Source organism: Rhinopithecus bieti, unplaced genomic scaffold (genome assembly GCF_001698545.2).
Source record: "Rhinopithecus bieti isolate Rb0 unplaced genomic scaffold, ASM169854v2 scaffold_4816, whole genome shotgun sequence".
Lineage (NCBI taxonomy): Eukaryota > Metazoa > Chordata > Mammalia > Primates > Cercopithecidae > Rhinopithecus > Rhinopithecus bieti.
In genome coordinates, this window is record NW_016804543.1 from 1290638 (window position 1) to 1315157 (window position 24520).

The 24520-nt window shown below is 37.7% G+C and overlaps 1 protein-coding gene across 1 annotated transcript in view; it reads left to right on the top strand.

The window, feature by feature from the left end:
* Positions 1–24520, top strand: part of LOC108527668 (membrane-associated guanylate kinase, WW and PDZ domain-containing protein 1-like) — a 587159-nt gene that overhangs the window by 430249 nt on the left and 132390 nt on the right. Inside the window, exon 2 of the mRNA XM_017869080.1 lies at positions 2832–2948. Coding sequence (XP_017724569.1) covers positions 2832–2948 — 117 coding nt within the window. The remainder of the gene's footprint in view (positions 1–2831; positions 2949–24520) is intronic.

Consider the following 24520-nt stretch of genomic DNA (forward strand, 5'->3'; position numbering starts at 1 on the left):
AAATGAGGCTTCATCTCAAAAAAAGAAAATATTATATTGGCATCTCCTCCAGAATCTTCCCTTGTGCTCCCCATTTTAAAAAAACTGATGTTGAAAATATTATATATTCACAGGATATTACAAAAAATAATATAGAGGCCCCATGTATAGAATCCTCCATGTATGGAAATCATATAGAAGTCCTTCACCCTGTTTTCCCCAATGGGAAAGACCCATAGATCCATAGATCTTATTCCCTTATGCTCTTTGCAGTTAGTTTTTACCTACCTTCAGCTCTCTGTAACAACTAAACTGTTTTCTCTCACTATAAATTAGTCCATTCCAAAATTTTTTAGTGCATCCCCAAACTTTGTATATGAATGAAATCATGCAATATTTTATTTTTTGTGTCTGACTTCTTTTGCTTAACATTCTGTGTTTGAGATTCATCAGTATTAATGCATGCATTAGTAGTTTCTTTTAATTGCTGTATAGCACCCCAGTGCTTGATTATACCACAGTTTGCTTATTCATTCACCTTCCGATGGACATTTGGATTGTTTCCAATTTTTGGCTATTTGTAAGTAAAGTTGCTGTGAAGATTCATCTTCAAGATTTTTTTTGTGGACTTGTTTTCATTTCTCTCATGTAAGTAAGGGTGGAATTGTTGGGTCACTTGGCTATTGAAGGTATGACTTTCTGAGATATTGACAAATTGTTTTCCTAAGAGGACGAACCATTTTGTGTGCCTGCTAAACAATATATTTGAGTTCCTGTTTCTCTACAACCTTGCCAACACTTGATATTTTCAGTCTTTTTAATTTTTGTTATTCAAGTAGTTATTTAATGGGATCTCATTGTGATTTTATTATTTTTCCTCTAGTGATTAAGGATGTCTAACATCTTTTTATATGCTTAATAGTCGCATATATTCCATTGTGAACTGTCTGTTCAAACCTTGTGCTGATTTTTTGGGGGGTGGGTTCATGTGGCATGTGGGTGTCTTCGTTCAGTAAATACTTGATGAATGATTGAATGACTTAAGATTGGTTTGAATATGTGTATTTTCCTTTTGAGCACTTGAAACAGTAGATATAATACCAAATAAAATAGCTCAAACTGGGTTTTATTATCTATTTCAAAATGAGCAGATGTAGCCAGAATCTTATATTGAACGTGATGTTAAAGTAAAGATCAGTAGTTTCCTGCCCTAGGTAGGAAATACCATCATCTTAACCATCACTGTCATCCTCATGATTTACTCTTTTTGACCATAGGGAAGTTATCGTTTGAAGACATGAGTTTTATAGCTCACATGACTCCTGGGTTGCTGCATTGTTTCTCTAAGGCTAAAAATGCTCTTACCTAATTTGTATCTTGTCTGAAAATGGAAAGACAGTCTCAGCCTAGTTAGTTTTAGCTGTTATTGAAGCATCTTTCTCCATTAAGAGTGAATGCTAGTTAGGTTGATCTACAAGCCTTCTGTTGATCCTGTAGACTGTAATTTGTGATTATGATTTTTTAAAATGTGTCTCTTTTCGATGACACATTTTTGTGATAATATCATATTTTTAGCTTTTCTTTTGTTCTGTTAAGTGTAGACAATTGTGAAGAAATAAACACAGACTCACCTAGGTAACTATGCTTTAACAACAACAACAACAAAGCAACATACATTTAGCGTTTGAAAAGCAGCACAGGGTAGGGAGATGTCTGTGTCTATGTCTATGTCTATGTCTGTCTGTCTGTCTGTCTGTCTGTCTGTATGATGAAGAGTGAAGTCTACGTATTTATCCCCAGCTCAAGTCCTTTATCCTAAATGAAACTGCTTTTAAAACTTTCTTATGATTCTTCCTATTAATACTCAGTCTCTCCTTTTCCAAATTCATTTTTACAGAAAAGGAATCAGACATTATGCACAGTTCCACACATTTTCTCCCAATATCAACCCATGAAAATCTAGCTTATGCAAAGTAGTTGTTATATGGATGAATTGTGCTTTAATTGCTCCCTTTTGGTTGTTACCAGGTTTTTGTTTTTATTTATTTACTGTCATAAAAAAGAAGCTATATTAGGGCCAGGTGCAGTGACTCACACCTGTCATCCCAACACTTTGGGAGGCTGAGGTGGGCAGATCACTTGAGGCCGGGAGTTTGAGACCAGCCTATTCTACATGGTGAAGCCCTGTCTCTACTAATAATACAAAAATTAGCCGGGTATGGTGGTAGGTGCCTGTAACCCCAGCTACTCGGGAGGCTGAGGCAGGAGAATTGCTTGAATCTGGGAAGCAGAGGTTCCCGTGAGCTGAGATCACACACTGCCCTCCAGCCTAGGTGACAGAGTGAGACTCCATTTCAAAAAATAAAAATTAAAAAAAGTTTAAGAACTATAGTAAATGCTCATGGAAATTTGAGGAGATTACAAGTATACCTGTAGAGTAAATTCCTACCAATCAAATCCCTGGTCAAAGAACATTTTATAATTTGATAGTTATTGCTGGATTGTCTTCTTTAAGGTTTCAGTAATTTACACTTCTAGTAATAGGGTCTACAAGTGTTGATGGCACATATTTAAATGTAATAGCCTATGTTAAACATTTTGATATTTTGGCCTTCTAGTATGATGTGAGATAGGAGCTCCAAATTTATGCATTGCCAGTACTGTTTTATCTTTATGACATTCTTGCTTGATTTTACCCTTGCAGAGGAAAATCTAAAGTACATCCTCCTAATGACTAGGGGTGGCAGGCTAGAATTGCATCCTGTGGCTTTCTTGCATTCAGTTCTTGGCTACTTCTTTTCTAGGAGGCCCTGTTGTTGATGTGGTATGTCTATTTTATGTATTTCCTGCAGGAGGAAGGCTGAACAAGGACCTGCGACATTTTCTCAATCAGCGGTTCCAGAAGGGGTCTCCTGATCATGAGCTCCAGCAGACCATAAGGGATAACCTTTACCGCCATGCTGTGCCTTGTAAGTAGCCAGACTTTGGCATCTCACTGCTGGGTGCGTGTGTGTGTGTGAAAGGTCCAGGGGAGAAAGGAGATCTCAACAATTGATTGTGGAACACCTAGTGGCTTGCCTACTGAGTGACTCCTTAACTCAAGTAAATCATAATTGATTTATAATTGATGAGCATAATTGAATAATACAGTGTCGTGGTGTGCCTGGGTTTCAGTCATTTCTCTGTAATGTGGGGCAAATTATCTACCCTTTGTAAGGCCCACTTTTCACATTAGTGGAAAGGACATGTCAGTAATACCAGCTTCATGGAACTGCTATGAGGAGTCAATGAGATCAGGCACAGAAGGTGTTTTGTAAGATAATGGTGTGCTCTAAGCCTCCATAGATGTTAACTATTGCTCTTATTAATGGAGTAGACTGGGCCAGCAGCCTTCAGACTGACCTTTGTGGAGACCCCCAGTGAAGGGAACACCCCAGTGGGCTCTTTCTTCCTTCCCAGGGTTCTCCTTTTGGTCAACTTCATCAGATTCGTAAGTCAGGATTTTATATAATTTTGTTTGAAGAAATGATTTCCACAGATAAAAAAAAATCCCAAACCCCCAAATCATTAGATTACACCAAATCTGAAAAAAACAAGACACAGAACACAGGAACGCTGAAAGCAGAGTGTCTTTGTAAAGAAAGGCAGCCTGTCTGTCTCTCTGTCTGTGTATGGGTGGATAAATTGGCAGCTCCATTGTAGTGAAGTTTCACTGTGCTGTGCCATACTGTGTTCCTGGTTGTTTAATTTCTTTTAAAATATGAGGAAAGAATGATTCTGGTTTTATTACTTAGAATTTTTCTTTCTCCTATTACCCAGTCCTTCAAAGTTTAGAATTTATTTTTCTAGAAATATCATTTTTTACCAGCAAAAGAAAGGAGGATAATTTAATGTTCAAGGTACCCTGTTTATTTCTATGTTTTGTTTGCTATAAATGGTTTTCTTTAAAAAAAAAAAAAAAAAAAGCCTTGCAAATGATATGCTAGAGTGCTAATGTTTTCTGATACTACTGTGAAAGAACAAGCAGAACTAATCTAAGGCATTCTGTAGATTTGAAAAGACTTAGACTAGTTCTAGATGATAACTTCCATAGATCAGATTCTAGAATAGCCCTTGGCTCTCCATTTTACTCATAAATAAAACAGAGGCTCTGAGAGGAAAAGAAGTTTGCTACAAGTAACTTGCGACAGGGCCCCAAGATTGCCTCTGTCCGTGGAGTGGCTAAGCATTTGACGGAGAGGAGTGTGATGATGTGTTAATGTGAACTTGTGGTCCTCAGTTCTTTTAGTCTTTTAGCTTTGAAGTTGTAAACTGTAATCCTGGTAATACCCTCATAACAATGTATTATATTTTGGCTGAATAATAATTAATTCCTAATGCTAATCACATAGATAGGGCAGGGATTATCATTGTGTTTTTATAAATCAAGAAACTGAGGCAATGAGGAAGCCAATAAAATGAAAGCCAAATGTGATCAGGGCTTCGAGTCGCCTGAATTCATCATTACCCTGTCTCTTCTGCACTGTCAGGCATTCCTCCTGTAGTAACCCTTTGAAGTTGGGAGTCTTTAACACCCGTTTTACAGATGAAGAAACAAAGTCACAGGGAGGGTCAGTAAGTGGCGGATCTGGTCTTTTTAACTCTTATGTCATCTAGGGCTGTTTTCGTAGCTGCCTCTGAAGTTACAGCACAGCAGGTTGAATACAATTTTGCAGAAATCAGTAATTGCAGAATCATGATTGTTCTCTGTGTAATTTTTCCCCTACTTAGATTCCAATTTAAGAAATGGGGATGAAGCAAATGAGCGCACCATTTCTTGATGCATCTGTGGTGTTACCATGGTTACATTTTGGCATGCTCTCCCGTTTATTTTTTCCACTGATTTATTGGACCTGACTGTGAGCTAAATGGCTTGATTTTAAGCTTACCACTCTGTAGGAATTGGGGCAAAAACGACCTCTGTCTTTTAAAACAGTGGAAAATCATGTTTGTTTTGCTTGTATAAAACCCTTGGCATTGATGTTTTATGGCTGTGAAACCAGTAAATCAGGAATTTGGAAAGCAGAAATGGTGTTCCTACTAAAAGAGAAAACAGGTAACAATTCATTTTACACTTCCTTCATAAAATGGGAAGGAAATTCAGAAGAGGTCTGTTTTGGAGTCTGGTGGAGCGTGTGTGCCTTTGAACATGAGTAGACTGGGGCTGACCTGGGATTCTTTCGACTTGTGTTCCTCTGGCTACGTTTGTGTTTATTTTGATTCTTTGGCCCATGTGACTGGGAAAGGCAAGCTCTCCACCAGCCTGTTGTGCTGATGGATTAGGAAGCCATGGATTTGGGGAATGGATTCTCTTGATGATGATGTAACTGTGCTGCAGGGAAATGGGCTCGTGTAATCTGTACGTTCCAGAACTTCCTGCCACTGACATTTCAGTGACTTCAGTATTTTGAGAAGAGATGACCTCATGAACATGTGCTTGCGGTGGGGGTAGACTTCTTTCCCTGTACATTTTAGGAGGCTCATGGGCCATTGGCAGTGAAGAAATAAAGCTCCTTCATTCTCAGGTTATTTTTAGTGTTGCCATAATGTATTGGAGCTGTATGTGCATCATAGCACACTTTACCACTTAGGGCTCAGTTTATCTTAATTCTCTGTCAAAGGAAATGCAGATAATAGCACCCCTGTTTTACTGGCCAAAAGATGAAGCAACAAAATTGAACTTTCTCAAAATTGTACCATTTGAAATGCCGTATTACTCATTTCTCATCTGCTGCTATTTTACTTTTCAAAATTTGTAACAGTGTTGTTGAGATATAATTCACATACCATACAGTTTACCCATTTTTAAAGTGTTCATCCAGTGCTATTTTTGTTACAGTTATTATTATTCTCGACTCCCCTTTTATTTTTCCTTTATTCAAGAACTTTTATTATTTCTACAGTAAGAAGAAAGGGTATGTTAGTTGAAATTTAATTATATTTGCCATTGAAAATACCCCTAGAAAAACCCCAACAGAAAAGAGATGCAGTTGCAGAATGAGTTCAGGGGCCTGCCTGAAGTCTGAGGGCTGCTCTGCTGGCTGTGTGGCCTGGTACAAGTCACATAACCTCTCTGAATATCGTTGACTCTTCAGTAAAATGGAAATAGTAGTACTGACTCAACCATTGTCTTATCAGATACACATAGCAATCCTATAAGGTGAGTTTTATTAAAGGAAACAGGTTCAGAGAGGTTACTAGTTTGCTTAAGGTCACACAGCAAGTAGCATGGTCAGGGTTAAACCAGTTCTCTGTAACTCCCAAGTTGGGTGTTATCAGTAATAGCCTGATTAGAGTAATATACAGACTATTGAGAGTAAAAGGAAAAAATATTTCTAATGGCTGAATTTAGAGCTCTAGTTGTTTAAAATAATGACATTTTCTGTCTTGGGGTTGGGAGCAATGGCAGGCATAAAACCTTAAAAATAAGTATATTCTCTCTGATGTTCAAGTAATTCACTGGTATGTACAATATAATTTTAATTAATGATTTAGATTCAAAAAATCATTACATGATTTTCTTAGCATATCTAGGTTTAGCTTATTTTCCATTAGATCTTTTCTTTGTGCACCTATAGAAAACCATAATAAATGGGTTTGCAATGCTTGTAAACATGCCTACTTCTCTCATTCCTCAGAACCATCTAGCTAATATATCTGTCTTTCTCCCCCTCTAGTTTTGTTCACATTCCCAACCCCTCCCAATCTGTGCTTCAACCCTACAAACTTCATGTTCCAAACACACTTTGTGTCTTCTTATAAATGGGTACATATTATTTTTTCCTATTCCGCCGCCTATCTATCTGACCAGTTCACAGTCTTCTTTTTAAGTTTTAGCCAGACGCCACTTCCTCCACGAAGTCCTCCGTTGCTTCCACAGATTGGGCCTGTTGACCTCCTCCCCACTCCCCAAGCCACACTCTGTGACTTCCTTCATGCCTTTTTTGTGCCTGATTGTAGTGCCTGCTGCATGCCTGCCTGTTCTAATTAGATTCCGACTTTCATGAGTCAGGCAGCATATCTAACTGAGTGACGAGGCCACTCCTAGGTTGGTGCCTGGACTGTAGGATAAATATTTGTCGAACGAATGAACAAATGAAGAAATGGAAAAGATGTTCTTTTCTTCTTCTTTTTTTTTTTCCTTACTTAGCATTTGAGAAAACAGCAGAATTGCTTTGACCCTAAGGCTTTCAGCATAAAAAGAAGGTCAGGGTCTTGAGTCATAGATGACTGATAAGGATTTCACTAATTACGTGGCTGGTAATCGAGGCACACAAGAAAAATGTCAGAGCGCCCATGAGCTTGGAGCTGGAGTGCCCGTTCACAGCTCCTCCTAATTGTAGTCTAGCTATCACCGTACCTCCTGCAATGATAGCCTTCCTGTTTTATGACTTCTTATCCTAGCTGATGTGACAACATCTGAGATTCTTGCTTTGGAATGGCCGCTTTTCCCATGAAGATAAATGCATTACCTGACAGGGCTTGTCATTTACTATACTGCTGCTGTCAAAACGAGATACAACTCATCCAGTAGTGTAGGTTCTCTGGAATGCTGAACAATGCCCCTCCCATTCCTCCTCACTTTTCTAGGCTCAACTATCATCTTTCTTTTCAGGCAAAGGTTGCCTAAAAGAGGAAAGGATAAGTCAGTTTTGTTCTGCAGCTTAACGCTTTGTTCATCAAGGCTCTTCCCAATACTGAGACTATTGTAACCAGTCTAAGAGGTATTGATCATTGACTTAAAGGACTTCACAGAGGGATTAGTGTGTTTGATCTACAAGGCAATTTAAATTTGATGTGGTAAACATAGGTGATACTGGTCTTTATACGATAGCTATATTCAAACAGGCATTTTAGCATCTGCTAACATTGTCTATTATTTTAAATGGGGCCACAAATTACCATTAGTTCTATTTGAACTTACAGTTTTCTCTTAAGCATAGTTGTTTCCAGTATGGCTTGCCTAAAATCAACCCCTTTTCCTGTGATCTTTTTTTTTTTTTTTTTTTTTTTTTTTGAGACGGAGTCTCACTCTGCCGCCCAGGCTGGAGTGCGGTGGCTGGATCTCAGCTCACTGCAAGCTCCGCCTCCCGGGTTTACGCCATTCTCCTGCCTCAGCCTCCCGAGTAGCTGGGACTACAGGCGCCCGCCACGTCGCCCGGCTAGTTTTTTGTATTTTAGTAGAGACGGGGTTTCACCGTGTCAGCCAGGATGGTCTCGATCTCCTGACCTCGTGATCCGCCCGTCTCGGCCTCCCAAAGTGCTGGGATTACAGGCTTGAGCCACCGCGCCCGGCCTCCTGTGATCTTTGACAATTAGAGCTGATGACATAAACTAGACCTATTTGTCAGCAAGCGTCCAGGATAAAGAACTGGATGCTGGAAAATAGTTTGTCTCCTGGAATGTGCATACCTGTGTTCAGGTTGTATTGGACACTGGTAGAATGCTTCTGGTCATAACTCATGAACTAGAGAGTTCTGCAGGCATCATAGGACTGATCAGATAAAGAGATAAAGGTCACTGGAAATTTTGTCTCTATTGCTATTTCTCTGCCGTTGTCCTCTATGTAAACTAAGGGCTGTCTAAAAGGATTGCTTTAGCCTTTGCAAAGCCTAGCCTGTGGCAAAACTATGACTACTAACAATAGCAATAGCTCCCCAGCTTTTGGACACCTACTGTGTACCAGATTCTCTGTCATGATATCTCTCTCTTTCCCTTTCTTTCTCTCTATCTTGTCATCTCTAACTTTAACTTCATCTAAAGTACACAAACTCTTAAGGATCTGAACTCTTCGACTCTACCCCTTTTCTATTTAACCACAGATGTTTGTTGCTTATAATGTAAAACATTTATCTTGATCAGCTTTCTACTGTTTTTCTCCCATTCTCTTCTACCCATCATGACTGCATTTTCCCATGTGCCCTTGGCTTGTCTATGATTCGGGGATTCCTCCCACCTACTGACTCACCCCTTGACTGCTTACACTTGTCCTTCTCCATTGAAACTTATTTGCTATGCATTGGTTTGCTATTGGGCTTCCTTTAAGAAGACAAGCATTGGAACAAAGAAGTGAATGTTTCTTGCTGTGGTATGAGGTTCCCCTGTCCATCATATATTTGTGACTTTAAATGTGGTTCTGTCCAAAATATCCTGTGTAAGAGGATGTTCCAACAGAGGACATTCATGGATAGCAATGACTTCTTATGCTTTTGATTTGTTTTTATACTCCTCATGATGTTTAGCACAAGCTGTGTACATAGAAATCACTTTAAACACTAGATTGCCCACGTCAAGGGTGTTACTGTGTCAAGGGCATCACTGCACTGCTTATACATAGTTTCCTATTTCCCCATGTATAAGGTGAGCTATGATTTATGTTTCACAAAGTAAGGTAATAGTCCAGGCAAGGAGTTTTGTGCCAAATGAAAAAATCATGAGATTAGGTAACAATACTTTTTGTTTAGGTGTGATTTGGAGCTAGAGTATGGGCTCAGATAACTGCAAACACATTTTTATCCATGGGACTCTCCGATGGAGCACTGGAAGGTGGTGAGGGAAGCAGGAAGCTTCTTTGTTATTCTGGAGTTTTATTCGTTGAGGAACTTGGAGCATCCCTGGAACCCTTCTCATAAATGCCAGCAGCATCTCCCATATTTGTGACAACTCAAAGCAGAAAACCACTTCGCATTTCTGCAGTGTACCCCTTCAGGAGCGTTGAAGTGTGGAATCTATATTTCCCTCTTGCCAGGGGAGAAGTGAGTTTTCCTGTCAGTGAGCTTATGAGAGGGACCTGGAAATTCCTGACCGTGATGATTCCTGTTCTCTTGGGGGCTCTGTCTGATCCTAGGGAAGCATGCATTCACTGTCCATCCTTGCTGGAAATCTTCTTTGGGCGGATCTCACCGGGAAGACAGTGGTTTTGAGATTTGCTGGGGAATGGGTTTGGTAGTGTAATTTTGGGGGTGATTTATTAACAATCCCCTTGTTAACAAAGATCTAAAGCCATTTTCTCCATTGTAGCTTTTGTCAGTAATAAAAGTGACATTGTGATTGGTGGATTGTGCCATTTATTACAAGGCATTGTTTATTCTAGTCCATGTCAGTTACTTCTGTTGATACTCTACCTTACTTACCTTTTTCTTGCTTGCTTTTCTTTTCTTATTTATTTATTTATTTATTTATTTATTTATTTATTTATTGAGACACAGTCTCACTCTGTCTCCCAGGCTGGAGTACAGTGGCATGATCATAGCTCAGTGCAGCCTCCAACTCCTGGGCTCAAGTGATCCTCCCACCTCAGCCTCCAGAGTAGCTGGAACTACAGACACATGCCACCATGCCTGACTCTTTTTTATTTCTGTTTTTCATCTTATGTATTTTATCTATCCTTCTCCTTAGAGCTTATCTAGAGCCATTTTTTTAAAGCTTTAAGATCGGTTCTGAAATTCTTAATTCTGCACTACACAGGGCAGCTGGCATTCATCACTCTTTGTCAGTGGAGAGCCTATGTACTTTACAAATATTGTTTGATTAGTTGTACAATGATGCTAGTGGTAGTTATTACTGTCATTACATATGAGGTAAAGCGGGAGTAGAGAGGCTGAGTAACTCATCTGACACCATGCTTTCTAATTTAAAAATTAATAACTTTTTTAAAAAAATCAAGTCGTGTTTATCAGGTATGCCCAATGTGTCAGGAACTCTGTTAAACACATTACTTACATTATTGCCGTTAATCCTCTTAATGTTTTGAAGTGTAAGCTATTATTATATCTATTTTCCAGTGAAGGAGATGAGATTTAGAGAGGCTCAAGTACATACACTTACAGAGCTGAGTTTGATTTCAGTCTGATAGATCCCAAAGTTACTATCTTAAACCACTGCATTTTATAGCCATTTGAACTATTAGTTTACTTTGGCACAGTGGTGTATGTAATGGAAAAGAGAACCACTGGAAGGCCCTTCAGCGTCTTTAGGCCACCTTTCAGCATAGTACACTTGGACTCATGCCCTGCCCCTGTGTATCATTAGCGCTTGTCTTGTTGAGTCTAGAACATTCAGATGTGATGGGCTTTCAGGTGTGGTGGACCTGAGAGGCTGGCAGGCTCTACCACTTACCAGTTTTGTTGGCTTGGGCAGGTTACTCATGCTTCCTGTGACTCAGTTTCCTCATTATCTTTACTGATGTTTACAAGAAGTATGGATGCACCCAGCCATGAGCTTGACACTTCATAGGCCCTCTGTGAAGATTGATTGTTCTTCCTTACCCCTTTCCCTTCCCTTTCTAGCATGACTTCCCACTCTTTTCAATTTCTCTTTAGGCTTTGAGGCCTTATTTATACGAAGATTCTTTTTTTTCTTTAAACAAGCTAAGTTTTAAAAAACTGACTTTCCAGCATTTGTTGAGTAACAACCCAACACTAGATGCCAGGCAAGAATATAGTGAAGATTAATAATTGGATGATTTAGCCAATAATAGGCATGCTTGAAACAGCACATTTTTTGCCTTTTCCCAGCATCAGCTAATTCCCCAATGTTCTGTGTCTTTGTATTTCTTATTATATGTTGTTAACCCTAATTGCCATTGTATAGTTGCTGAGTGGATAGAGTCCTATTGGAGAAAAAATGGGGAAAAAATTACAAATGTAAAAGCTCGTAACACTGGACTTCATTTATGTGTGTCTGCTAATAGATTCAAATAAACATGGTTTGGCTAGTGTTCTTTATTCTGAAGTTCTCAGGGATGTAGAAAAAGGGAAAGCCAAAGGAGTTTTAGATTAAATTTAATTAGAGTTGTGGTAATTTATAATCTTCTTATGAAAACATGTTAGACCAGACCTCACCACTTAATAATAACGTCTGTCATTAATTGAGCACTTACTGTATGCACCAGGCAGTGTGCTAAGTGATTTACAAGCTTTGTCCCTGTTAACCTTCTCTGAACCCTGCAGGGCGTAATGTTATCAGACCTGTATTCTGTATTCTGCAGTATGAGTGCAGCAGTTGAGGTGTGGAGAGCTTAGGTAGTGGCATCTCCAAGGAGGCACAGTTTAATGATGATGGAACTCAGATTCAAACCTAGTTCTAACCACCTCCAGAGTCCAAGCTCTTGGTTTATTTTTCTGCCTGCCATCACCTTAAAGACCGTATTTAAAAATTAACATATTAAATTGTAAAAAAGAATCTCCTCCTAATAACATATGGATTAGTCTTTGGCTGAGTGTAGGATACTAATATATCTATTTGGCAGTCATGTTAATTTATTTAATCGCTTTATAATTTTAGCTGACATTTTTCATCAAGATTTGTTGTAATTATAAAGCAATTTCCATGACAATTTATGAAGGTACATGAAAGTTTTCACAGTATCCTTACCGTGTATTATTTATTTTAAGGAAAGGATGTTTTAGTTTCCCAAGAATCATTTGAGTCAAGAGAATGAGGAATAATATATTTTTAAAAATTTCCTTGTATCAAATGTGTTCAATAAACATAAGTAAAATTTCTGGCTTCTGTAGTGGATTGTGTGTATTTCTTCTGTGGTCCAAGTAAGGAAATTTCACCAGTTGTGTTCTGGTTCCCCTACCTAGTTTGTGTTGGGGAAGGAACTGCCCAAAATTTCAACAAGAAAATGTCAATCGTGTTATTTTCACTACAATATGAATAAAGTAGACTTTTAAAAGGATCAATGACATATTTTTCTATTGCATTTAAAATTAACCAATAACACATCACTATTTTTAGGAAATATATGCAAATGTATTTGGGGTAAATACATTTCAGTCTGATAAATGTGTGATGCAACTTATGCTCAAATGACTACAAAGCATTAAAAATGGTTAAAAATATGTTATGTATGAGAAGAGGGAGAGAGAGAACAAATGACAGGCTGGTATGTTAATAACCAGCAAGTCTGCGTAAAGTGTGTATGGTATTATTTGTACTATTCTTGTTCTTGTACTGTTCTGTAAATTTGATATTTTCTATAAAAGGAAAATTAACCTATACCAAAAAAAAAAAAATCAACCAATTATAGTTTGGGAGAAAGGGGATTATATGTGAATGTTATGTTTTTGTCTCTCTTCCCCCTCATTTATATCAGTGTTTTTAGCCTATAATTGAGATTTTGTTACTACCTTGATAGACTATGTTCATTAAAGTGCAGAGTGACTAGCCTGAAAGATGTTGTGCACATATTAAAACAAGAATCTAGCACTTACAGAATACCAAGTTTATGCTAAGTGTTTTCGTTATAGTTTCCCATTGAATACTTGTAGAAATCTTATAAAGGAAGTAATTACTGCTAGTATCTTCACTGATGAGGAAACTGAGGCTAATAGTTAAGTGACTTGGCTTACAATTATCAAATAGGACTGCACACTCAGTCAGGTTGGTTACTAGAACCCCCACTAATAACCACCACTGTTTCTTTCCTCAGACTATGTATGTGTATATATACTATGTATATATAGTATATACACATATATAAACATGTACTATACTGTATATACACATATAGTGTACTGTATAGTGTCATATGTGTATATACTATATATAGTATATATAGTATTCTATCTGCTGTATATACATATATCGTATATATGTGTGTATACATATTTGTGTATATATAGTATATATACAGTATCCATACATATATGTACATATACGATATATGTATATACAGTACACTGTGTATACTGTACATACTATATGTGTACTGCATATACTATGTATAAGCAGTATAAACAGTATACTATGTATATATGCACAGTATACATATATACTATGTATATACTATGCACAGTATACATATATACTATATATGTACATACAGTACACAGTGTATACTGTACATACTATATATGTGTATGTACTGTATATACTATGTATGTATATACAGCATATACATATACTCTGTATACTGTCTATACATATATAGCATATATGTATGTATACTGTGTATACAGTATATATAGTATACTGTTTATGCTGTATATATACCATATACACATGTGTATACACACATATACCATATATGTATATATAGCATAGATAGGATACTGTATATATACTATATACTGTATATACACGCATGTACTCTATATACACTATACTATGTATACAGTATATTAGTGGGGGTTCTAGTAACCAACCTGACTGTATACTGTATATGGTATACTCTATATAGTATATGTATAGTATATATAGCATATTTATACAGTATATAGTGTGCAAATATATATATATTATATACATATAGAATACTATACTATATATTATATAGCATATTGTATACAATATACTATAGTATATATGCTATACATATATACTATATATGTATGCACAGTATAATATACAAATATATATGCATAGTCTGAGGGAAGAAACAATGGTCATTATTAGTACATCTATATAGTTACATATATACATACGTGAATATATCAAGACAGTAAGTTAGGAAAAATGATTTTAAATGGATCCTGAGTATCTGCTAGTTGGAATCTAGGTGAGCATAAAATTATGTTAATAATTATTATTATCATTAACATATATTGAATACTTGCCCTGTGCTAGATTTGCTAGATTTTATTCTTTTTTTTTTTTTTTTTTTGAGACCGAGTCTCGCTCTGTCGCTCAGGCTGGAGTGCAGTGGCACGATCTTGGCCCACTGCAAGCTCCGCCTCCCGGGTTCACACCATTCTCCTGCTTCAGCCTCCCAAGTAGGTGGGACTGTAGGCGCCCGCCACTATGCCTGGCTAATTTTTTGTATTTTTTATTAGAGACAGGGTTTCACTGTGTTAACCAGGATGGTCTCGATCTCCTGACCTCATGATCTGCCCACCTCGGCCTCCCAAAGTGCTGGGATTACAGGCATGAGCCACCGCGCTCGGCCTAGATTTTATTCTGTAATAGTGTTATAACTAATTTAACCCTCACAGTGATCCTATGATATAGGTGTTTTTATTCTCCATATTCAAGGAAACTGAAGCACGGAAGGTTAAACAACTTGCTATAGATACCACAACTAAGGTAGAGACGTGCTGTGCCATTCTCGAAGTTTCATTCTAAATCAGTGGCTTATATTGCCTATTATTTAAACTTCTAAAAAATATAAAACAAAAAAATAGGAAAAGAATAAGTAATTAAACATTCTTTTTCTTGGGGAAGGGGTGTCACTTTTTAATTCTCTCTTCTGTAGTATAATTATATCCCAGTCTTAGATCCCATCAAAGCCACCACAGTACACAACTCTGGGGGGAACTATTCCGTTTCTAATCTGTGTGAATAGTGCCCTTGGTGACTGACTGCATGGCCTTATGCAGAGGCCATGTTTCAGTAGCAGATACTCAGCTAGATATCAAACCTCAAAACTAGGGAGAATCAAACTGCCATTCATCTTGGAGGCAAATGGCTCAACCATGCTTTCTAAATGTGGTGAGATGGTGCCTTACTTATTGCAGGTAATATCCATGAATACTTGATCATCAGAAACCTAATCCAATCTGGTTACAAGTTCTTTTCGTTCTTAGTTCAGCTTATTACAGGATGGAGATAGTATTAGAATTGGATCTTACGGGATATTGACTCTTGTTTTTTTTTCTATCTGTCAATCAATTGATGCATCTGTTCATTCAGTCATTCTCCATTGATCTACTTCTCTGCCCATTGACCAAATATATATTGAAAACAACTGTGAGCAGGTGACCCCATGTTGGGTGGTCAGCATTTAGAGGTAAACTGGGTAAATTTCCTGCTCTCAGGGAGTTTCCAGTGTAGTGGGAAGACGAGAGGCATTTACAATAGAATTTGATGAACTCTGTGATAGGATGAGGCCAGGACTATATGATGTACAAGGAGGGGTACTGAGCTAGGTCTTGAGACCAGTGATTCAGTGTGACACAAAAAGTGAAATAAATACTAAAGAAGAGGCCAAAAAATAAAAAAATAAAAAAATAGAAAAAGGGCATGGGACCTCTTTCCCAGGAAGAATCAGGAAACATGTACCTGTGTGATCTAGGCATGGGACTTAACATATCTAAGCCTATTTTTTCTTTAAAAAGTAATCTATGTATTAGGGGAACAATAGACACATTAAACATCCTAAACTCCCAGGCCCAATCCCAAGATAATGTAGTCCTGTGGGTGGGACTTGCTCCTTAAGACCTTGACCTCTTAAGTGTTGAGAGATCACTTCTGGTTTTGAATCTCCAGAAATATTTAAAAACTGAAAACCGGTGCTACAACAAATGTTAGGACTTGGTTTTAATGGTTGCAACTTAATTAATGCTTTTAAATATACTCAGCAATGTAGTATCATTGTGCTGTTCACTAATTGCCATATGTATAATACATTAACTCAAATATGCCAAAGATGGTATAGTCTGGCAATTGTCCTCAGGTTTAAATATCTTTTATTCCTTCTAATGTGTCTTTGTACTGTAGACATAACTTTATTTGAAGAGAACAACAGAATTCTAAATTGGAGGCCCTTCATGAATAGAGGACCTGGGGCAGATGACTTCCTTGCCCTGCCCCTCCTTGCCACCCCTGATACGTGTGGGATGCAATGGGATGATTCCTTTGGACCAAGGTGTGGCTGCTTCAGACCCAGATTCAGTTGCTTCAGTTAAAGCTTAAGGAGGGTAAGGAACAAGTCTCCAGGGACTATCTAAGGAAGCAACAGGGGCTCTGCCAGAACCCTAGTCTTTTAGCAGGGCCCTTCCTTTTTACTGTATTTCTAATTCCTCCCATCACTAGAAGGAAAACTCTTTATTCCTTGGGCCATTCCTTCTGAGGTTGCCATCTTTGAAGTTGGGACTTCTCTACTCTTGTGACCTGCTTTTAAAAGTGGGGCCAAGGCCAGGTACAGTGGCTCATGCATGTAATCCCAGCATTTTGGGAGGCCTAGGTGGGTGGATCACTTGAGGCCAGGAGTTCCAGATCGGCCTGGTCAACATGGTAAAACCCCATCTCTACCAAAAATACAAAAATCAACCAGGCATGGTGGTGGGCACCTGTAATCCCAGCTATTCAGGAGCCTGAGGCAGGAGAATTGCCTGAACCCGGTAAGCGGAGTTTGCAATGAGCCGAGATTGACTCACTATACTCCAGTCTGGATGACAGAGTGAGACCCTGTCTCAAAACAAAACAAACAAACAAAACCAACCCAACAAAAAACAAGTAGGGCCATTCTATTGTTGTCTTAAGTGCTTTGCTTTGAAAAGTGAGACAAAAATTGGTTACACTGGAAATGAAATCATTTCCAAGGTCACCAAACTGCTGACCTATAAAAGATTTATTACTTTGACTTTCTAATCATTGTTCCTGTACCTAAATGAACGTGATATTTTTCTCCTTTCCCATCTCATAGGATAAGATTACAAACAGATCTTATAGAATTATTGGAGTTGCAGTCTCTGTATTCTTAGATTTCATCAATTGACTTGAGGGATGCATATTCCTTATTTCCATCTGGAAATGACTTTACATAGTCTCAAGTTCACTTAATGAGTGACTTGGGGGAAAAAAAGATAAATCTGTTTCAGTGGAATTTTGAAAAAAAATGTTGCCTGAGTTGTAGGTAAAGTGTTCTTTAAATGTGTAATATGGCTGGAAATAAGACATCATGTGAAATCATCTGGTAGACTGAAATTCTGTTCGAATTCTGTCGGTGTTGCCTGCCTGACCCTAGCTAATTCTGGGAATCTAGATGGCTTTTTCCCCAGTGGATAGAAGTTTGTGGCTAATACAGGTTTCATTAACTTTTCTGTTTGCTGTTCAATTCTAGTTCTCCCAGAGGTGAGCTGTTGAAAGGTGGGCATTCAGTCTCATACATTGCTTGAGAATTAGATACACCATACCAACCCACTTGAGTCAAGGATGCTGTAGGGGAATTTTGTAACTTCTTAGCTCACTGTTGAGTGGATCATTTACAAATCAAGAAATGGTTAGATATCTAAGGAATGTGGAGTAGGTAAAACAAACAAACAAACAAACAAAAAAACTTGTTGATATAATAATTGCTGTTTTGTTCTGAATCTGTATTATATACTTAAGGGTCTGACCTGTCCAGGCACATCAAAGTCTCTTTCCCTTCCTCTGTTCTTTTCTTCTCTCCCTCTCTCCTTCTCTTCTTCTGGTTCCTTCCCCTTCTCTTTTTCCTTCCTTTCCTGCTACCTCAGACTGGTCCATTTCTTTCCCTTATTCCAGATTCTGGCAGTAGAACGCAACGATTCTAAACAATTACTTGTGCTAGTTATATCCAGGTTCTAACAGAGACTCTTTTTAAAAAATGAAGGAAGCAGGGCATGATGGCTCATGCCTGTAATCCCAGCACTTTGGGAAGCCAAGGTGAGCAGATCATTTGAGCCCAGGAGTTTGAGACCAACCTAGGCAACATAGTGAAACCCCATCTCTACAAAAAATACAAAAATTAGCCGGGCCAGGTGCAGCGGCTCATGCCTGTCATCCCAGTACTTTGGGAGGCTGAGGCAGGTGGATCACTTAAGATCAGGAGTTAAAGACCTGCCTGGCCAACATGATGAAACCCCATCTCTACTGAAAATATGAAATTTAGCCAGGCATGGTGGTGGGCGCCTGTAATTCCAGCTACTAAGGAGTCTGAGGCAGGAGAATCTCTTGAGCCTGGGAGGTGGAAGTTACAGTGAGCAAAGATCATGCCACTGTACTCCAGTCTGGGTGACAGAGCAAGATTTGATCTCAAAACTAAATAAATAAATAAATATCCGGGTGTGGTGGCACACACCTGTAGTCACAGCTACTCTGAGGGCTAAGGTGGGAGGATCTTGCTCTGTCACCCAGGCAGGAGTACAGTGGCACAATCTTGGCTCACTGCAACCTACCGGTTTGGTTGCTTTAAGAACCCATATCAGTGTTGCCTAGGCCAATCTCGAACTCCTGAGCTCAATTGATCCACCCACCTCAGCCTCCCAGAGTGCTGGGATTATGGGTGTGAGCCACCACTCCTGGCCTAAGACTGCTTTTCCTAACAATTCTCTTCAAACCCAGATTCTGGTCGACACTGGTCGACACTGGTCAACCAAGAGAGACTCTGGCACATAGTAGGTGCTCAAACTGCAAAAATACGTCCATGTATCTGATGAGTAGAAATGCACATTTCTGTGCATTTCTGTGCTAATTGAAATAATCATTTAGGAGGCAGAGTTGAATGGATGCAAAGGAAGAGGGAAAGGGTATTTTACATGTAACTGCCCTGCACACAGTAGGACTTGCTGGATCTCCTCTCTGGGTTGTGGGTAGAAGTGGGCTTTCATTTCAGAGTTTGGTTCTGTAATTCTTTCATCAAAATATTTGTTGTTTCCTAGAGCAGTTGCAATTGAGATGTGTCTTCTATATAAGTAATCCACCATTGAACCCGAGTTGGATAAAGTATACTTTACTAATATAAGGCACACTTCTGGGCATACTAAAATAGTAAGTGTGATTGTAGACTTATTTTTTCTCTCTCCTTCATTAACTCTGATCTGCTGAAAGCCCTTCAGCATGCTTTAAAAGTAGGTCAGATACTCTAGAAGGGTCTGGTTGGCCTATAAGGACTGGTTTTTCTTTTATTGCCAACTCCTGGCTCTCCATCATTGAGTTTGTCTGTCTGCAGGAAGATGAGCACTTCCTACAGTTGTGCATGGCCTACAGGAAGCACAATTACTTTCATATCATACTTCCCAGCAAGTATCAAATCTATAATTTCTGCTGCCTTTATTTATTCATCGTGGCAGATTTTTTCAGGAGCTCATTTGGCTGGTATGTGAGTGTAGTGTAAAGTTTCACCGGTGAAAATTTTCAAAGATGCACATGGTGAGCATGCTGTCGAGAGCTGTAATTTGTGTTCTGAAGCCAGCAAGAGTCACAACACAAAATACAAAATGATGATACCAGCACAGGTTCATTGTAAATTGCACAATTTTAAGGATAAAGGGATGTGTTCTTGTAAAACAGGTCATTTATAGTGAGGTCTGGTCAAACAAATTTAAAGGGTCGTTATGACATCCCTTGTACAATAAATGTTTGAAGTTTCTGGAACTTTATCTTTGATAGAGCTGTTGCAGAATGGTTCTTCTCTCATTAGCCATCTTAAGTTGCATATTTTCATGGCATGAGTCATTTTCAGGCATAACAACTGGAAGCTTGCTGCTTTTGTGTTTTCTTGGAAAGCCTGTAAAAGAGCCATTTGAGTACATTCCAAAAAGATGGTCATCTTTTGCACCTTGGAGGGAAGTAATGCTAGATAGTAACACATTAAGGAAAACGTTCCACGTCTGTTCTATTTTCACTTCTTGTTGAAATTTACACTCATAGGAATTCTGTTTATTCCCTATTTGCTGTTTGATTCTCCAGTTGACTAATAAAAGCCAGAGAGTTGTCAATGGAGTTTTTTTTTTGTTTTGTTTTGTTTTTTTTTTTTAATAAGCAGTTCACTTCTTCACACATTTGTGGCAATTCAAGTTAAAATCCAGTAGGAAAATAGCATTTCAAGTTGGTGGTTTTGGTTTCTTTTTTCTTATATGGTGGAAATCAAAGGTTCTTATAAGGAAAACACCCATCTCTATGAATAGATAAATAACGGTGAAGTGATTTATTGTTTGTCTTTGACATTATATGAAAGTCATCGTATTGCACAAGCCAGGAAAAACATCCACAGTAGCAACTCTGATATCATTTCTCTGTTATTATTTTTAGGCCCTTGGCCAATTTAAAAAGCATCAGATAAATTGAGGCACTTTTGTTTTGCTTGCCTCTCCCCAGCAGTGTTTGCTATTTCTTAAATAATCTTTATACATTAATGTCAATAGCTAACTAAACATCATTATCCAGGCACAACTTTGCTGTGGAATCCAACATAGCTTAACATGTTATCATTGGAAGAGTGTTTTTCATTTTTATCAGTGTCTTCTTTCTCATATAACACCAATATTTCTTGATCCTCAGATACTTTTTTTTGCATTTGGGTGTTTTTAAACATAGATGTATATATTTAATGCTGTAGTTTTCTTTTTTCCTGAAAAGCCATAAATTGAAAGTTGTATCTTATAATTAATTACATCTTAGAACTAAGGAAATTTTGGTATTGTGAAAATTACAAAAGTGCTATAATGTGAATGTATCACCCAAAATTCATGTGTTGAAACCTAATGGCCAGTATGTATTAAGAGATGGGGCCTTTCTGAGGTGATTCAGTCATGAGGGTGGAACCTTATAAACAGACTTGAGAGAGTGGGTTTCCTTTCTTCCAGTGTTCTGCCACGTGAGGACCCAGCATTATCCCCTCCGGGGATGCTGTAACAGGGTGCCATCTTGGAACGAGAGACCAGGCCCTCAACTGACAAACTTGCCAGCGCCTGGATCTTGGAATTCCCTGCCTCCAGAACTACGATAAATAAATTTCTGTTCTTTATAAACTACTGTCTCAGGTATTTTATTATAGCAGCACGAAGAAAGACAAGGCTATTCCTTTTTGTTAGTTCTGCTTTAACTGTATATTCGGGCTTACAAGACCAGCATGTAGGAGGCTTTTCAGTTTCTTAGGGATTTTACCTACAATTAGAGTAACTTTCTGTTCAATGGCAATAATGCCTTCCTCTTATCTATGCTCTGTGGTTCAATCTGCTAGACAGAAAGTTTAATGCATGTTTCCAAATAATGCCTTAATTTTTTATTCCAAATAATTGTCAAAATTTTATTATGTAAATTGTCATATAAATTATTTTATTCAAAATAGAAGCAGCACCATGAATTTCAATGTCCCCTTTGACCATCTCAACACTGTGCTATACCTATTTTTTGGTCTGGTAACCATAGATTATCATTTTTTAAATATTCACCTGAGATCTTTTTCTCGTTATTCATAATATGCATGAACCTGTAGAAAATATATAATAAATAGTACAGAAAGTATGTGTGTTTGGATTTGCATGAAGGGTATCACACTCTTCTTTGAAAGCTTGGTAAAATCCGTCCGTAAAATATCTTGGCCTGATACGTATTTTTTTCTTTGCAGTAGCTAGGAAAAGGGAAGGAGGAGATAGTTCTTTCTTTTAGTTATAGTCATTGCTCTATTCACATTTTCTATTGCTTTTTAAGATAGTTTCATTAATTTGTTATTCTGGAAAATGATCCATTCTGTCTAGATTTTCAAATTAATTGATATAAAGTTGTACATGGTATTCTCTTATACATGAAAATAAAGCTTTTTAATATTTGTATTGCCTCCTTTTTTGCTCCTAAGGTTGATTATATATGATTTCTCCTTTCACCACTCATGGCCCTATTTGCCAAAGGTTTTCTATTTTAAAAGTGCTTCCCTAGAAACAGTTTTCTCTCAATTTTTTCTTTATTGCCAACAGTGTCCAGTATAAATGTCTGCCTTAATTTCATTATTTCTTCTTTCCACCTTTTAAAAATAGCTTTATTGAAATATAGTTCCCATACTACATAATTGACTTATTTTTAAAAATCATTATTTTTTAGTTTATTCTCAAGGTGTACAACTGTCACCACAAAATTATAGAATGTTTTTATCACCCCGAGAAAGAAACCCTCTACCCATTAATAGTCACATCCCATTTCCTTCTAACTCCCACAGCTATAGGTAACTTCTGATTTACCTTCTGTCTCTATATATTCACCTGTGGTGTAGATTGCATATAAATAGAATAACACAATATGTGACATGTTGTGTCTTCTTTTACTCAGCGTAATGTTTTCAGGTTTATCCATGTTGTATCAGTATTTCATTCCTTTTTATTGCCCAGTAGTATCCTCTCATATGGTTGTGCCACATTTTATTCATTCATCAGTTGGTGAACATTTGAATTATTTCTACTTTTTGGCTATTATGAGTAATAATGCTGCTATAATGTTCATGTATATGTTTTTATGTGGATATATGTTTTATTTCTCTTGGGTGTATACCGAGGGAATCATTTGGTCATATCATAAATTTAACTTTTTGAGGAACTGCCAGACTGTTTTCCAAAGTGGCTAAACTGCTTTATATTAGCATACAGGACACTTCCAATTATCAACATCTTTACTCACTTGTCCTTTTGATTATAGCTATTTTAGTGGGTATGAATGGGATCTCATTGTGGTTTTGATTTGTTGAGCATCTTCCCATATGCTTGTTGGCCATCTGTATATTGTCTTTGGAGAAATGCCTATTGAATTCCTTTGCCTATTTTTATTGGATTATTTGTCTTTTTATTGTTTAGTTGAAGTTTTTCACATATTCTGGATACGAGTACCTTATCAGATAAATGCTTCACCAGTATTTTCTTTCATTCTGTGGGTGTCTTTTCACTAACTTGGTAATACTGTTTTCAGCACAAAAGTTTAAAATTTTAATACAGTCTAATCTGTCTAATTTTTGTTTTTTTTATTTGTGCTTTTGGTGTTACCCAGGATAAAAAAGATTTACTCCTTTGTTATCTTTTAAGATTTTTATAATTTTAGATATCACATTTAGGTCCATGATGCATTTTGAATTAATCTTTGTGTTTGGTGTGGAGGTGGGGTCAGCTTCATTCTTTTGCATGTGGATATCCAGTTGTCCCAACACTGTTGAATTTTCTACTTTTGTTTTTGAATCTATTTCATTTTAATTTTTATAGCATCATGCATAGAAAGCATAATTAATTTCTGTCTTTCTTATTCTCTAATAAATGCATTTAAGGCTATAATTTCCTTCTCTGTGGGCATATGGGTATATCCCGCAGATTTTATTATAAATTTTTGCTTTCCCTTTGACTGTTAATGGCTGTTCTTATTGCATTTTAGTCAGTGAATGTGGCCTGTGTTATGTGAGTTATATTTTATCCAAAGGACATTTCTGTTAAAAAACAAACAAACAAACAAACAATAAAACCCCTTTCTAACCCCATGGATGTATTCTACCTCTTTATTATATCCAACAGAGCTATATGCTTGGTATGTGCTCAGTAAATATTTGTGGAAAGACATATGCAGAGCAAGCATTTAGAGGGAATTCACACCTAAGAATTAGCAGTGTTGATGTGCCTGTAATAATACTTAGCACTTTCTCTGTGCCGGGAACTCATCTAAGTACGACGCCCTCTATTTACCCAGTTAGTCTTCATCACAGTTCCATGAGGCAGAAACTCTTTTTACTCCCATTTTCCAGGTGAAAAAGTAGAGTCATTGTAAGGTCAAGTTTGCCCAGTGGTTCACACTGAGAAAGCCAGAGGTGGGGTTTTGAACCGGTCAGGCCCCAGATCCCACTCTCATAACCCGTATGTTCTACTGCCTCTCAAGTGGTCACTTTTCCACAACATTTAATCTGATTCCTAAACATTTCTCTAATTACCTTGAATGTGTTCAGTGAGAGAAACTCTCGACCTTTTTCTCACAGTTATTTTTCAAAAATTGCTAGTAAAGAAGTGTCTACATTTCATTGCCTCTCTAAACTGCGCTCTCAAGGCACTGCAGCCATAGCTTACCCTTGGGC